The 18,124-nt window shown below is 37.0% G+C and overlaps 1 protein-coding gene across 1 annotated transcript in view; it reads right to left on the bottom strand.

The window, feature by feature from the left end:
• The window catches only part of LOC120230791 (glutamate decarboxylase 1-like), a 31,138-nt gene extending 21,061 nt beyond the window's left edge, over window positions 1-10,077 (bottom strand). The window contains exons 1-4 of the mRNA XM_039230532.1: window positions 10,053-10,077; window positions 7,721-7,837; window positions 6,826-7,068; window positions 2,532-2,622 (exon numbers count right to left, since the gene is read on the bottom strand). Coding sequence (XP_039086463.1) covers window positions 2,532-2,622; window positions 6,826-7,068; window positions 7,721-7,837; window positions 10,053-10,077 — 476 coding nt within the window. The remainder of the gene's footprint in view (window positions 1-2,531; window positions 2,623-6,825; window positions 7,069-7,720; window positions 7,838-10,052) is intronic.
• Window positions 10,078-18,124: the final 8,047 nt, after the last annotated feature.

Genomic DNA, 18,124 nt, shown 5'->3' on the forward strand with positions numbered 1-18,124 from the left:
TCTCTTTTTGCATCTTCTCGGAGCCCCAAGAATGCCCAACCACGGGGAAGTTAACATCCCACAGTGCAGTCCTTTGGCCATAAGAGAACTGGTTGACAATCTGTTCTTTCCCCATTATCCTGTAGGTGGACTGCCCTGTGAAGCAGTCATTTACAGAGGCACTCCACCCCAGGAGATGAAGCGTCCGCTTCTGCTGCTACTAAGTGGTAGCCAAGTCTACAATTTCCCTCATGTTGCTCTTCTGTCCTACGCCGACTCCCTCCATCTTTCCTCAACCCCATTCCTCACGATGGCCTGGCCTAAAAGGAAGTAGTAACACATGAGCTCTTGCAGGGCCTGTGCACACAGGCCAGGAGGGAAACCCAGTGTCTATGGAAATTCAGATTCTGGTTCTAAGAGAAACAACGTAAGAAGCAAGCCTTACAAATTGGCATTTCAACAAGGCTTCATTTCTGCCAGCAGTTGCTTTGTCAATTTCAACACTTACGCACATTACCTTTCTGATGCTACCTCAGTTCCACGGAGTAGGCATTGTTTTTAGACAAGAGAGACGCACTAAACTTCCCAGCACTATAGATGGTAGAATTAGGACTGGAATCCGGTTCTCCTTGTTTCCACCTTACAGGTTTTCCACTGTCCCAGATTAGGATAAGAGATCTCCATTCATTAAAAATGAAGAAACTCTGAGGGTAAAGAAGGCTGCCTGAAATCCTTTCTCTCCCTTTATTATGAACTGTTCTGCTTCCATCTCCCATGTATTCTTTCTACTTTTACTGTGTCAGCCAAGAATCTCTATTTTCTTCACATATCGAATGATTAAGTCTCACAATACTGGGATTCTAAACAGTGGAGGAAGATGTATAAACTGAGCTTTAGGTAATAATTTATATAACAAAGAAACATTCAAAAGATAAAGTTGTCCTTTTTAAAGTTTATGTATTTACTCTGAGAAAAAGAGTGTGCACACAAGTGGGAAAGGGGCAGAAAGAGAGAGAGAGAAACGAGAGAGAGAGAGAGAATGAATCACAAGCAGGCTCCACCCTGTCAGCACAGAGCCTGATGTGGGGCTGGAACTCACGAACTGTGAGAGCATGACCTGAGTCAAAATCAAGAGTCAGATGCTTAACCGACTGAGCCACCCAGGCGCTCCAAGCGATAATTTTTTTTTTAAGTAGCATATTACCCTATGCATGTTTTAAGGACCATACTCAAGCAATAAAAATGAAAAAGAGCAGTCAGTTGTGTAAGCCATTTATGTTTGCATTTCATAGCTACAAAATGCTGATTACTCTTGTGAACTATGCATCATTAAAAGCCAAATGATAACTAAACAGTTAAAGCAAACCTTAGTTTTTCCACATAGCAAAGCAGTCTGTCCTCATAAACATTTAGTTCTTGGTTTTAAAGTTCAAATTCCTACCAGCTCTCTCTTTTGATTGCTAGTTAAATTATATTAACATTTGACGCAGACTGTTCCTTTCAATTTCATACTCAATCATTTTCCTATCCTTTTAATCTTGAAAAATATTCCCCTAAAATTAACATTACTTCAAAACATGGAAGCAGTAGATCTGATTTTTGTATGGCCAATAGTTTTGATGTATCAAAGGTCGAATTTTTTTTTTTAATGCTTATTTTTGAGAGAAAGAAAGATGGTGCGAGCGGGGCAGGGGCAGAGAGAGAGGGAGACACAGACTCCGAAGCAGGCTCCAGGCTCTGAGCTGTCAGCACAGAGCCCGATGCAGGGCTTGAACTCATGAACTGTGAGATCATAATCTGAGCTGAAGTCGGACGCCTAAACAACTGAGCCACACAGATGCCCCACAGATGGACTTTTTAAAGAATCACACTGGATGGGGCGCCTGGGTGGCTTAGTCGGTTAAGCGTCCGACTTTCGCTTAGGTCATGATCTCGCGGTTCGTGGTTCCGGCCCCGCGTCGGGCTCTGTGCTGACTGCCAGCTCGGAGCCTGGAGCCTGTTTCAGTCTGTGACTCCCTCTCTCTCTGACCCTCCCCTGCTCACGCTGTCTCTCTCTCTCGTCTAGAAATAAATAAAAATATTTAAAAAAAAAAAGAATCACACTGGAGCTGGATTTAGATTTCCTTTAAAAGTTTCCCTTCTTCAACCTTCGATCAGATTCAGGTTCTAATTTATATTCAGGCAACTTCCCAAATACCTGTGTGTGTCTTTTAGGCTACGTGTGCTATGGCCTATGTGGGGTAGTGTTTGAATGATTCCAACCGCAGAACTGAACTCACTCACAGTCTGCACACTAGTAACCCAGGCTAATCAACTGACCTTTACTACTTACCAGGGAATTCAGATCCTGAAAGTTTCCAGAAGCTGTCCAGAGGACTCAAGCGTGTTACTCGTGGAACACTTCACGGCTCCTTTGCCTTTCCCTCAGGGTGTCAACTATTTGTATTTGATACAGCAAGCATCATATCCGGAAAAAGGTACAATCTAGAACTTCACCTTTGCTCACGCATGTCTCCAGGTTTCCCATTCCTCAGTCCCAGGAGGATACTCACATGTTGGTATTGGCAGCGGCTGTCAACCATTCCCCGGCAAGTCCGACCACATCTAGCCCACTGGAGAGCTGGTTAAAAAAGCGAGGATGTCCTAGAAAAAAGACAAAATTCAAATGAACCAAAAAAAAAAAAAACCACAGGGCTGAAGAGTCGATCAATTTTAGAGCAGTTTCTCAGTTAACAGGTACTCACCGATCAAGTACGTGTAAACTAATTCTTTCATTCAATACATATTGCTGAGAACGATCATATGCAGGGACAGAGCTCAGGTTGGGGACACAGTCGTAAACAAGGTGGACTACCATGTGGACCTTACTGGCCAGTGGAAGGAAAAGGTATTAATCAAATAATGACACAGATGGGGCGCCTGGGTGGCTTAGTCGGTTGAGCGTCCGACTTTCGCGTAGGTCATGATCTCGCGGTTCTGGGTTCGGGCCCCGCGTCGGGCTCTGTGCTGACTGCCAGCTCAGGGCCTGGAGCCTGTTTCAGTCTGTGACTCCCTCTCTCTCTGACCCTCCCCTGCTCACGCTGTCTCTCTCTCTCTCTCCTAGAAATAAATAAAAATATTAAAAAAAAAAATGACACAGATGTGTTTCATTGAAATTGTAAAAAGCGCAAAAGGCAAGATCGGGGTGTTTTAAGGCCATTCCTGGGGGGCCTAAGACAATCAGGGAAGCAGAAGAGCCAATCTCTATAGTGAAGGCTTCTTGGAGGAAGTGATCTTTCAGGTAAGATCAAACGTTTGCTTCCAGACCAAGAGTGAAGGAGACCCATTAATGGTATGAGGAATAGCTTGTGAGAAGTTGCTGAGTTGAGAAAGAGCTCGTGAGCTTGAGGGTGAGGAACCCATCCTGTGTCTAAAGTAGAAAGCCCAATGGTGGGAGGCATAAAGCTACCTCAGTGAGAGGGGAAGGGACCATCTGAAAGATTAAATAATTTTTTTCTCAAAAGCTGTTTCCATGTTTTTGGACAAAATATCAGGTCCCTTTTACAATGATTTTTTGAAAATTTATATTAATAAAGAACATCAAGAGGTGCCTGGGTGACTGAGTCAGTCAAGCACCTGACTCTTGCTTTCAGCTCAGGTCACGATCTCACAATTCGATGAGTTTGAGCCCCACGTTGGGCTCTGTGCTCACAGGGCGGAGCCTGCTTGGGATTCTCTCTCTCTCCTTCTCTTTCTCTGCACAACCCCCTACTCGTGCTGTCTCTCTCAAAAACAAAACAAAACAAAACAAAAGAACACCAAACATTAGATGCCAAATTTAACATTCTATTTGCAACTCAGTTTAAATTAATCTCTTCCTGAGGTGCCTGGGTAGCTCAGTCAGTTAAATGTGGGACTCTTGATTTCAGCTCAGGTCTGGTTCATGGGATTCAGTCCCAAATTGGACTCTGAGCTGACAGTGTGGGGTCTGCTTAGGATTCTCTCTCTTCCTCTCTCCCTTCTCTCCCCCAACTGGCTTGCTCTCTCTCTCCCTCAAAATAAATAAATATTAAAACAAATTAATCTCCTCCTGAGCTCCCAAATAGATGGTTCTTTGCACTTCTTTGATAACATGTCTTAACAACGGCCAGCATCACATCTCTTTGTGAGCGCTCTCCCCTCTAGTAACTTACTCGTATTTGCAGAACCCCTATGCCCATAGCACCTGCAGAGTTAATTTTAAAAGAAGGGACTCAATAAAAGTTCACTTAATTGAAAGGAATGGAAGGTCTGGAAGTTGTGGCTGTGTTATGAAATGTTTCTTTTTATTATTCACTTTTTGCTTTCTCAGCATCTTTGCTTTTCCCTCTGCACTTGATACTGGGAAATGCAAACGCCAGGGAAATGAGTCCCTAGAGATTCCTCTGCCTTTGCCATTCTGGGTAAGGGAAGGATAATGAACTTGATTTACAGCTGTCACAGTGCTTCAATTGCCCTGCTATTTTTCAAAACTTCCTTTTGCTATTTTTATTTCTAACTAAAAATTATTTCAACTTCACATTTACTTCACACAGTTGAACTTCGTCTTGAAACATGCCTTTTATTTCAGGATCCTATGAGGCTTTCTTTTTGTCTTATTTAATAAAAATTTCTCTAGTCGTAAACATACTACATGTTACAGAAATGCACAGAACAGAAAATATTACATACAAGGCAGTAATTTTTACACATATGCAGTCAGAAAATATCCACTTAATTATCCAACACTTATAAAATTTATAACATTTGGAACATATAACTTAAAAATGTATTTATTATAAACAGGTGGTTTTATATGTGTGCATGTACATATGTACAGTTTCACACAGTTTAAAATATAATTAAATATAATTGAAATCATATTGAACATATTATTTTGTGGTATGTCTTATTTATTTTACATTTTTAAAAATGTTTTTATTTAATTTTGAGAGAGAGACAGACACAGAGCGTGAGCAGGCGAGGGACGGGAGAGAGGGAGACACAGAGTCTGAAGAAGGCTCCAGGCTCTGAGCTGTCAGCACAGAACCCAATGCATAGTTTGAACTTGTAAACAGCAAGATCATGACCTGAACCACAGTCAACCGCTTAACTGATGGATCCACCAAAGCACCCCATGTGGTATGTCTTTTTATAGCAATTACAATTCTGTGAGAAATCCTCCATGACTTTCCTAGGACTTTTTTTGGTATAATTTTTTTAAATTTTTAATTATTGTTTTTGAGAGTGAGAGTGCATGAATGTGCACGAGTCAGGGAGGGGCAGGGGGAGACACAGAGAGAGAGAGAGAGAGAGAGAGAGAGAGAATCTTAACCAGACTCCATGCCCAGCACAGAACCTGATGCAGGGTTTGATCTCACAACCATGAGATCATGACCTGAGCCAAGATGAAGAGCCAGAAACTCAACCAACTGAGACACCCAGGTGCCCCTCCTAGGACTTTAATGTTGCATATTATTCTCTCAAAGAAAATCCAGTTTATATAAGATAAATGTCAAGATGAGGATACTTTTAAAATTTTCGTTATTAAAAGTAAAGCAGAAATGAGCATTCTCAAGTAGATATCATTTTGTTTGTTAGCATGGTTGATCAGTTTGGTCTGAGGATAAAATATGTGTGATGCTTAAAGTTTCTGGGATATCAAAAATACTTTATCTTAAGTATCTATTTAATGTCCATCAAATACAAGGCAAGTCATCATACACAAATACTTTTCAATTATTAAAACATACATGAAATATTTTCAAAGATCACATCATAAGGAATGAGTACCAAACCCAGGGATATAGTTTGTATTTGAACCCTTTTTTGTGTGTGCCTCTTATCGAAGATTATGTTGTTCCAAATACATTATTTAATATGCATTTAAAATTTTAGAAAAAGGGGTCCATAGAGGCTATTCAAACATGATTAGTTCCTGGAAGTATCATTCCTTTAAGTGGTTAAGAAATAAAGTTACAAATAAAGTTACAATAGAGTTAATCAGAAGACAAAATTTCTAATATATAGGATGTATATATATAATTATATACATATATATAATTTTATTGCTGTTATTTTATTGATATAGAAGGATGGCCTATTGAACATCAATAATGAATATGACCAAATGAAAATAAGTTAGCTAAAATTGTACGTTCAGTTGCTACTGGAACAAAACGCCTCAAACCAAAACTACTTTATTGATTTTTCTTTCTTTCTTTCTTTCTTTTTTTAATTTTTTTAGCATTTACTTATTTTTCAGAGACAGACAGAATGTGAGCAGGAAGGGCAGAGAGAAGGAGACACAGAATCTGAAGCAGGCTCCAGGCTCTGGGCTGTCAGCACAGAGCCCGATGCGGGGCTCGCACTCACAAACTGTGAGATCATGACATGAGCCGAAGTTGGCCACCCAACCAACTGAGCCACCCAGGCGCCCCTGACTTTTCTTTCTTTTTTTAATTTTTTTAAAATGTTTTATTCATTTCTATGAGAGAGAGAGACAGCGTGAGCAGGGGAGGGTCAGAGAGAGAGGGAGTCACAGACTCTGAAACAGGCTCCAGGCTCTGAGCTGGCCGTCAGCACAGAGCCCGAAGCAGGGCTCGAACCCACGAACCGCGAGATCATGACCTAAGCGAAAGTTGGATGCTTAACCGACTAAGCCACCCAGGCACCCCATCTGACTTTTCTTTCTTAACAAACAATTTATACGTGATAACACCAATTTGGAAATAAATTGGACAAATGTTTTAAGGAAAAATGAGTAAAACGGGACCATTTTTCAACACACACATAAACTCAAGGCTATTCACTCAGTCTCCAGTTCAGGCACATCAGTTTGAAAATTACCTGTTTTAACACCATATTTTAAGGTATCTGTGCAATCAACAAGTAACTGCTCCAAAGATTCAGGGTGGTCAGACAGTTCCAGATTAAACCCATCCAAACCTTCAAGAAGTTGGTGAGGATGATGAAAATCTAGTATTTTACTCTTTACATCAAACGTTGTTTTGATGTAACGCAGAAGAATATTTACTACTTGCAACAGAAAACACTTCGTTAAATCTTTCCCATCCTTGGATGGCAACAAATCTAGAGCAAGACAGAGATAAAAAGCCAGGTCAGTACCTACAGTGCCAAAGAAAATCACCACGGGCATAGAGTTTTGATCATTAAACATTAAAGATATTAAAAGGCCACGTGAGATAACAAGTAGCATTTGTTCAAATCTTACTCAGAATCTTCATTCAAAGTTCCACTGGATAACAGTTTTCACACATAAACACACGCACACACGGAGTCATTTTAGATTAACACCACTGGAGTAATTGTACCTTTAAGACGCCCCTGATGGACCTTATCATTGCCTTGTCAAAAAATGAACTGGTAATCACACTTTTTAAGTTTTTTAAACGTTTTCTTATTTTTGAGACAGAGAGAGAGAGAGAGAGAGAGCAGGGGAGGGTCAGAGAGAGAGGGAGACAGAATCTGAAGCAGGCTCCAGGTTCTGAGCTGCCGGCACAGAGACCGATGCGGGGCTCAAACTTAGGAGCCGGGAGATCATGACCTGAGCTGAAGTCGGAGCTCAACTGACTGAGCCCCCCAGGCCCCCCAGGTAATTGCACTTTGAGAAGTAAGTTAAAGCATCAAATCTTAAGGAAATTAAATTGGCTTCAATAGATATGTAAATGACATGCAATTTTATAAAAAATGAAACAAATAACATTTGTTAATGACACTATACCTGAAGCATAAGCATTTGATAAATTAATCATTACTTTCTCAGTTTGAGCCTCTTCTGTCACGTTTTTCTCAGTTGATTGAAAAGTATGACCAGATTTTTTTCTCATCTGTTCTTTATCTACGTTAAAAAAGAAAGTATTTTTTATTATTAAAGCATGCTGAAAATATGTATTGACTGCATTTATCTGTAGCCACACAGACGCTTCTAAGAAATTCATAATGACTGAAATTCTTATTTACATTCACACGTGATCTCTGGTAGGTAGGTATAAACTGGAGAGAAGCAGCAATACCACTGAAATCATGTGAGGCTCTTTTAGAACCATATAGAGAACCAATGATACGATTCGTGACAGTTAGTTTCATATCGATTTAGTGTACAGGATCAGGAATTTAGTAATTAACACCTATCATGGTTTAACTGTAAGTAACGATTCCTATTTCATAATAAGATCCTGCTATTAACATTTAATTGTATGTAACAATGTCTACTATATATTAAGAGCCCTAAGTGCCTTGCACACATTTCAATCCTCACAATATAAGCACATTTTCCCCAGTATGCAGATACATAGATTTATTTGACTTTTTTAAAATTTTACTTTTTTGAAAGAGAAAGAGAGACAGAGAGAGAGAGAGAACAAGTGGGGAGGGGCAGAGAGAGAGAGGGAGACAAAGAATCCGAAGTAGGTTCCAGGTTTGTAGCGGTCAGCACAGAGCCCAACGCGGGGTGACGTAGCCACTCAGGCACCCCACAGATGAACAGATTTAAAGTTAAATAAGGGGCAATTGGGTGGCTCCGTCGGTTGAGCATTCCGCTCAGGTCATGATCTCACAGTTGGGGAGTTCGAGCCCTGCGTGGACTCTGTGCTGACAGCTCAGAGCCTGGAGCCTGTTTCAGATTCTGTGTCTCCTTCTCTCTCTGCCCTTCCCCACTCATGCTCTGTCTTCTCTCTCTGTCTCAAAAATAAATAAACATTAAAACAAATAAAATAAAGAAGTTAAGTAATAGTAAAATTGAGACTTTCTGAGCTCATATGGTAGCCCAGGAACTGTTCTAAAATATCACATATATTATTCTATTCAATCCTCATAACATAGAGTTATGATAGAAATGCTATTATTAGCAAAAAAGAGCTTATCTGGTGGAACTAGAATTTATAGACAGATGTTTAAATCCAAAAACCATTAAGTTATCCATTAAAAATTAATATTTCAAAATAGTATGCCCTGAGGTCCTCTTCAATAAAAATATTAAACCAAACATCCAATCAAGCAAACAAGTCATTCTTAGGTATCTTTTAATGTTCTGAGTAATGTAGGAGATAAAAGAAAGTAGAGATTAGAATTCATAATATCAAGCTATTTACCTATGGCTAGACAGAGAGAAAACATGAAGTAATTAGAAAGTGGTTCCTAGCTAAATTCTATAGTTTTGCTTTCATAAGCTTAGTAATACTAATTGCTCCCAGTTCTAATGGATTTTTCTTTAAATAAAGTAAGCTATTTATTTTATATATTTTAGATTGCATTTTTGAATACTGCAGCAAAATTAATTCAGTTTAGTTTTTAAGCATTGATATAATGTTTAAGCATTTTTGTGTTTATGTATGACAGATAAAAATGTTCTATTATAGTTTTTTCTATAGAGAATAAAATCCTGATACATAAAAAAAAACTGTATAAGACAGAAATTACAGAAATGTGAGATGATTTGCAAAGCATACAGTGTACTTAAAAACAAATTTCCATATTACATGTTGACCCAGTAGACATGTATTAAGTTAATTCTTTGCAAAATATTTTTTCTAGAGGAAAATTGCTTTTTTAAGTTTTCACTGCTATGCGCAATGAATACTTATTAATATAAATAAATTCTAAAGCAAGTAAAGTTTTAGAAACATAACTCCTTTCAAATAATTAATGAAAACAAAAATCACAAGACAAAGTGATATTAAAAAATTCTACACATGGAATGGTATTACGAATGTTTATAAAGAAACCATGTAAAAACCAAAAGATTTGACATATTGACATAAGAATTAGACTCCACTAATAGTTCAACACACATTAAATCCACAACCTAAAACTGTGTTAAATTTATATTTAATAACAAAATGATTGTTTTAAATATATAAGTTAGACAAAGATTGCTAATGTATTTTTTTCAAAATATGTAATATATTGTTCATATATGTGATGAATAATCATATAAAATAAGTAAGACTTTTTTGACAGTCTGCACTTTTTGATAAGTAACACTAAATCCTATGCTTTCAGTTAATACCAATTCCCACTGAATTCCCATTTCTTCTCACAAAATTTCAACATACTTGCCAGGGTGTCTCCACACTCCATGGTGCATGAAAAAAATAGTATCCGCTTTAAAAGAATACGTGGAGAGAGTGTGTTTTTATGTGATGGAAAAGAACTTCACACATTCCACAGGTGTGTAGCTGCTGTAATTTATAGTAGAGACTCCTTTAAAGTCCTGTTTATTGATGGCACAGAAATCTGAAGCCATTTCATTATTTGTAAAAAGGGCAGGGATACAATGCTTTTTTTTTGTTTAGAGAATTAAATAAAAGATGATTGTAGTGTACTTGTGTTTAAACATTATGGCTTTTTAAAAGTATGATTTCATGTCAAAAAAGGAATGGGTTTCAACTTCCTTTTTGACAATTACAACTTTTATCTGCAAGGTAAAGTATTAGGTACTTAACCTGCTGGGGTAGAAATGAAAAAAATGCATGGTCATATTAATGATATAATTCACACCCTTTCAACACAGGTATTACTTTTTGCCTTTGGATTGGAAACTTTCACATTTTATTTCATTTAAAAAATTTTTAATGTTTATTTTTGAGAGAGAGAGAGAGAGAGAGACAGAGTGTGAGTGAGGGAGGGGCACAAAAGGGAGACACAGAATCTGAAACAGGCTCCAGGCTCTGAGCTGTCAGCACAGAGCCTGTTGAACTCACAAACCATGAGATCATGACCTGAGCCAAAGTCGGACACTTAACTGACTGAGCCCCCCAGGTGCCCCCAAAACTTTAACATTTTAAAGAATCCAAAAATACATAATGATCATCACTTCTGAGCTTCATTTCCAAGTACACATTTTCTTCAGAATTTATCAAATGTCCACTTATCCCGTGGGATTTACAGCTCTTGAATAATGTGCTGGTCAACGTTAGATTTCCTTGTAAAGCAAGTTTGAGCATGGTAATGAAAAAGCAGGGAAACTCTGATGAGTCACATAAGAAAGTCACCTGGGATACACTGGCCTCTATCCTAGGCCTTTGGGCGCAATTTTTAAAAAGAATAAGCAACTCTTAATTTATTCTAATAATAATAGGAAAAACATTGTGGATTATCAAAAGCCATTTACAACTTCCAACCCAATCTGAGCCAGTTATTGCAACTTTCTCCTTATTAAGGAATTCACTTAGAGGCTGTAACAAACAAGAATGTATATGTTTGATGATCTGAAAACCCATATCCTCCTTTCATTGCTTTCCACAGGAATTGATTGATTATTGTAGAAGTGCCCTAGAAGTGGAAAAATAAAAAACGAAAAAGAACTTCAGGAGCTGCTTTTCCATTTCTTTCAACCACCTGCGGAATTTCTTTGCTCTAATAGGGTCTTGACATCCACTAAGGAAGATTGTCCCATTATCTTCATTCTGTAAAGATGAATCCTTCTCATGACTCCTGGACTCGCACTCATCTCTGTCAATAAGCCCACCCACGTTTGCCCCGGGTGCACCATGAGACAGGCCTCACAATCCAAGTTCATTCACCAAAGTTCCCCACCTTTCCATTCCTCTCTCGTACATAATAGCCCCCAGTACTCTCTGTTCAAAAAGCCTCAAACAATCCCAATTCTGAGGAAATGGGTTTCGAGCCATGAAGTACTCTTTAACTATCACTCATTTTTTCCCTTTCATGTCCTCCCTGTTGGCAATTAGACCTTCATTTACAGACCTGCCGAGCATAAAACTGGCCCTCCTCAATCCTTGGGAAATTCATGTTCTTGTTTGTTTCATCTCCACCTAATTTTGTATTTTTGTAAAACACATGCACATTGAAATTAAAACACAATTTTTTCTCTACAAAGCATGAGACACCTTTCTTATATTACACTACATTATATAGGACTAATACTCCCCTTTTGTGACTGCCAGCAATCCTAGTATTAAAGCTTATAGATTTCTTTTCACCAGACCCTTGCTGTATTTTGTACGGTGCTAAATATTTTTCACACATTGAATCCTCATAGAAGTCCTATGATTTTGATACTGTATTGCTCTGTTTCATACCTCTCCTTGCTTCCATTCTTCCATCAATAAAGTGGGCATCATACTAATACGTACTTATGGCTTATTAAAAGAGATAATTCCTTTTAAGTGTTTCTAACACTGATTTGTCACTCTTTTTTTCTGGCAATCCGACAGGCAAAAACAAACACAAAATAATTTTAAGGATGCCACTACTCTGGTCAGAAATGTGCACTGACTTCCCAACCATTGTATTATAAAGTCCTTCGTTGACCCTTTCCTTGCCTTACCTCCTACTACTCATTTACAGAAATTATCTGCATCTCAAAAGTAAGTTCATTCTTTTTCTTAGTTCAGTCTTTTTCTTAATTCCTCACCTTATATTTTGTGAAATTTCATCTGTCTTAAATGCCTTCCTTCCTTTTCCCTTTCTTCTAATCCAAAGGTCACATTTAACACATATTTATCAAGTACTTAGTACGTGCCAATCTCTCTTCTAAGCTAAATATGAATTAACTCATTTAATTCTCCCTGAAACCTTATAAGATACCACGGCTGTTTACTTTCTCCATTTTATAGATGAAGAAACTAAGGCGCCAATAAGTCACATTATTTGCCAGGAATCACATAGCTAACTGGCATATACAAGATTCAGTTCCAGCCATTCTTGTTCTGGAATCCACTCTCTTAAACCCCTATCCTGAATTCTATCTTAGTAAATCCAACTCACATCTTAGTAGCTCCATAAATATTTTCTTGGGGCACCTGAGTAGCTCAGTCAGTTAAGTGTCTAACACTTGATTTTGGCTTGGGTCATGATATCATGGTTTGCAGGATCGAGCCCTGCCTCCGGCTCCATGGACTGCATAGAGCCTGCCTGGGATTCTCTCCCTCTCTCCCTGCCCCTCCCCTGCTTGTGCTCACTATCCCTCCCCTCTCCCCCCGCTCAATAAACAAATAAACATGAAAAAATATATTTTCTTATCTCCACCCTTGAGCTGAAGTGATCTTTATTTTTCTCTGAATTATCACAACAAATATTGGTCAATTTTTGTATAGTTTATTTGACAGTTTAATGTGTTTATTAGAAGTTTTATCTTGGAGAGCCTGGCTGGCTCAGTGGGTGGAGCATGTGACTCTTTGATCTCAGAGTCGTGAGTTCAAGCCCTACATTGGGCAGAGGGATTGTATTTTTAAAATGATACTAATAATAATTTAAAAGTTCTATCTTGATGTGGGAGGGGAAGTACAAAATATACATTCAGTATTGCCCTTAAGGAAGTTACAACTTGAAAGAAAAGTAATGGACAAAAAACAGTATCATATTTTAATAATGGAAAAAGTGGTACATTTATTGTAAGGATAATAATAGATTCTAGAAGAGACATGGGACAGGGTGGTACAGGAAGGTGTCACCAAGGTGTTCTGTGCATATTTAGCAGGAGACTAATATAGTCTAGATGGCTATCTAAGGCTCTCTAAAGAGGATAATATGTGAGCTGAAATATGAAGGGTAAGTCTCATGTAACTAGGTGATGAGGGAAGAGAACACATTCAAAGAAATCAAACAAATGCACAAGATGTTGAGATTCCAGTTGAAGAAATAAGAGAAAACCAGAGTGTGAGACGGCCCAGAAAATGAACAGTGAGAAGTAATCCGGGAGAGGTGAAAAGGGCACATGAATGTGTTTACTGCTTATCCTTGGAGCAATAGAAAACCAGAGAATGGTGTGAGATGTGCAATGGCATGACTGTGGCATCCTTATGATTGTAGAAACAATGGGGAAGGGCTGGTGGTTGAACTGTTAAGTATATTAATAAAACTCTGAGTAAGAGCTCTTTATCATCTTTGAGATTAACAGATTATAGATCAGGAGCATGTGTCACCCAACAAATTTTTCAAAATGGATTCTAATTTAAATGCATGAATTTGAATGATGACGGCACTATATTATATAAATACATAAAATGATATAGGGTTATAAGGGTGTAGAAATTTCACTGAAATTAAGAGATATAAAATGGTAATAATTTATAGGCATTGAGCCTTTAACATGTGGCATGATCTGTTCTAAGCCTTCAATGAAGATTAGCTCATATAATCCTCCCCAAACTCTACGAAGTAGTTTATTAATTAAAACAGTATATGGTTGCTTTATTTTTTTATTTTTTATTTTTTTACAAATAGTTTATTGTCAAATTATATGGTTGCTTTAATAGAAACCAAAATAGTAGTGACTTAAGCCAATGAAAAGATTTATTGCTAGAAGTCCAAATGGGTAAATGGGGCAGGGCTGCTGTAATACTATAATCATGAGGTTGTCCAAAGACCTAACTTCCTTCTATCTTGTGGCTTTTCCATCCCCCAGATCAGTGCTCTCTGATAGAAAATATGTGAGGCACATGTATCATTTTTAATTTTCTACTATTCATAGTTTTTAAAAATAAAAAGAAACAGGTGAAACTAACTTTAAAAATTCATTCAATTTAACCTATTATATCCAAAGTACTATAATTCAAACATGCATTGAGTCGCAATTAGATGTTAAATTGATATTTTAATTACACATTACTTGGGAACTACTTGGTCCATTTTTAGATTCCATGAAAGTTTCAGTTGAAAAAAGTAGATTAATTTATCTATGTTTTCAAACATATTTAAAAGTTCTTCAATAACTAGAGTATCCATTTTTCAATTTAATTAAAGTAAAATAAGTTTAAAAATTCAATTCTTCAATCACGTTTTAAGTCCTGAACAGCCACATGTGGCTGGTTGCCACTTCGTTGGACAACACAGGTGAAAACTGTTGCTTTCAACCACTTTTCATCCACAAAGTTAGCTCATTAGCACTATATCTGAATTCTAAACCAAGGAATGGAAGAAGGAAAGAGAAATTAGACTGTCCTTAAGGTGTAATCTAGAACCTGTATACGTCCTATTGGTCAGAACTTAGCCACGTGACCAGGAAACTGACATGGCCATATAAAGATGGTGGAAGGTTAGGATAGAAATTATAGTCTCCTACTGGATGGACATCCTCCTTGCTAACACTTTGTACATAAGGCAGGAAAGACGTGAGCAGAGAAGAGGAGGTTGACCATTACTAAAACAAAGATCAGATAGATACTGGGAAGATTAACAATCTAGGCCATGTGCAGATTCTGTAGCACTATCTTTCAGATAAGGAAAGGAAAGCACAAAAAGGTTATGTGCCTTGCCCACATTTATGCATTTATTAACTACTGAAATTGAAAAAATTATATTTGGATGATGATATAAAAAATGTTTGGAATTTCAACATGTAAAACATATAAGATTGTGACAATTGTTATCTAATGTTTCATTATTTTTTAACTTTACCTATGTACTCTAGTTCTTAGACTCTTTGAACTTGGAAGGTGAGAAAAAGTAGCATTCAATTCCTTATATGCTTCTACAGTGCTTAGAATCATTCAATATTTTACACATTTATATGTGTAGTCACACTTCAAATCCAAAGAAGGGTTAATTCATTCCTTTCACCTAGATAATATTTATTAGCCTTTCTTTCCACACAATTTCTGATTATATGGGTTCAAAAGGGAAGATAAATTTGAAGATACAGTAAGCAGCTAAAGCTGCGGAACAGAAAGACAAGAGAACTCGATAAACACCTGGAGACATATTGATATGTGTTTACTTTGTAAGGTTTGACTTCATCTGTTTTCATAAGTTACTGCTCTCTTCTGGGAAAATTTCTTTTCATCTTTGGGAAATTGTTTCTGACAATACCGTGAAGCATGATACTCTAAATACACAGAGTACAGAGTAAAAAATCACTCATGATTTATGTGGTCTTTACATTCATGTGATTCTTCATCTTCCATTGCACCTTAATTTTCCCATGAGCACTTGCAAACTGATTGTTGATACATACTGAAAGGAAAACGATCATAATAAAAAAGAACATACTTGAAACCATACGTCTTCCTTTGTAGTTATTGTGTCTAGACTACACGATAGCTTTCTTTTATTAGCTTGATCTTCAAAGTTGAAAAAAAGAGTTCTGTTTTGTTTCATTTTTGTAAATCACCATTTGCATTATACAAATATATAATTCTAGCAAAATATCCACAGCGTACAAACCTATAGAAAGTGTAGAAAGGTTTAAGTTCAACCAGCAACTGGCAGGGAAGAGTTTTGACCCAAGACCAAAAACTAGATCTTCCTACCTTAATCTCTTCATTTCACTAAAGCAACATAACATACTATTCCTGCCCACCTGTTGGCTACCTAAACAGACCTTGTGTTGTTCTCAAAATCTGAAATTGTTTTCAGGTAATGTCTGTTTTTCCTTGAACAGGAACAGCTAAGTAGTGTCTACTTCATTACAAATAATTGTTATTTAGAGACAGCTTAATCCAGTAGCCGAATGAAAAGTATATAGAATGATTTTGTAGTTAAAGCAGTTAGCTTTTTGGTAGTTTTAGGAATGAAGGGTTATCAGTATTGATCAGGTTATGTGACCTGGAATCAGTCCATCCCTCCCATCCAGGTGAAATCACTGAAGTTGGAGCCAAAGAGGTAATGAAGATTGCAAACAAGAAATAAAAGGAAAAAAAATAAAAATGGACATTAGGCAAGTGAAAAAGATTTCTCAGTCTCAAAAGAAATCAAGGTATGGCACATAAATGTGACTTTAATAAATTCTTTAAATTTTAATAATTGACAAATTAATTGATAATATATTATTAGTATTTTAATAATTATAAGATTGTTGCCTAACAACACAGATTGGCTCATGAATATTTATTTTAAGAAATAGCCCTAGATTAAAAGCCTACTCTAGACCTAACAATGCCTAAAAACAAGACTTGAAAGGGTAGCTCTGACCCACAGGTAGGTTAACTACTTGCCAAAAGTTGGCACTCTTTGAAGGATAACATCTATATTCAAAATAAAAAATTCACGATGTCCAGCATTCAATGAAAATGACAAAACATACAAAGAGGTACTAAAAAAATGTGACTTGCATCCTGGAAAAATAAATCAGCAAATAGAATCAGAAATGGCAGAGATGATGAGATTAGCAAGTAAGGACTTTAAAAACTCTCTGCTACAAATACATTCAAGGATTTAAAGAATACATGTACATAATAAAAAGTGAAATGGAAATAATAAAACTAAATTAAATAGAACTTCTAGGGCTGAAAAAATGAAATATCTGGAATTAAAAATTCACTAGCTCAGCCTAATAGAAGATTATAGCTTATAGGGAAAAAAGGACGAGATTAATGAATTTGAAGAAAGGGCAATGAAACCTATCAAAACTGAAGCAAAAGGAGAAAAAATGCTGAAAAAATATGACCTGAATATAATGAAATGTGCAGCAAAAAATGCAGCTTAACATATCTTTAACTGGAGCTCCAGAAAGAGGAGATACAGGAAAATATTTGAAGAAATAATGGCTACAAAAATTCCAAATTTGATGAACATTATAAACCCACAGACCCCAGAATGCTCAACAAATCCCCAGGTGAATAAAGAGAAAGAAAACCATGTGAGAAAACATATACCAAACTATTAAAAGCAGTTATTTAAAAAATTTACAACAGCCAAGTAAAGATTCATTATGTACAAGGGGCTAATGTTAATAACACCAGACTTCTCATCAGAAAATTGTGTAAGTCAGAAAGCAATGAAAAGGGTTCTTTAAAGTATGGAAAGAAAACAAGCAGTCACTAAAGCCTAGAATTGTATGTCACATTCTCAGTCACAGACAAAGGGGAATTTGTTGACAGTACTACAAGATACTTCAGGCTAAATACAAATGATAAGATTTTTTTTTAAACTTGGCTCTATGCAAAAGAATGAAGAGTGTTAGAAATGATAAATATGTGAGTAAAGGCATTTTTCTTATTTTTAAGTTTTTAAAAAAACAATTCATTGTTTAAAGCAAATATATATATGTTATATATGCTATATATATATATATATACTACAGAGAAAACCAATAATATAAGAATGTAAGGGCAAGGATGGGGCACCTGGGTGGCCTAGTCGGTTAAGCAGCCGACTTCAGCTCAGGTCATGATCTCACAGTTTGTGAGTTTGAGCCCCGTGTCGGGCTCTGTACTGACCGCTC

This window comes from Hyaena hyaena, unplaced genomic scaffold (assembly GCF_003009895.1).
Source record: "Hyaena hyaena isolate Hyena2069 unplaced genomic scaffold, ASM300989v1 scaffold_47, whole genome shotgun sequence".
NCBI classification, from domain to species: Eukaryota; Metazoa; Chordata; class Mammalia; order Carnivora; family Hyaenidae; genus Hyaena; species Hyaena hyaena.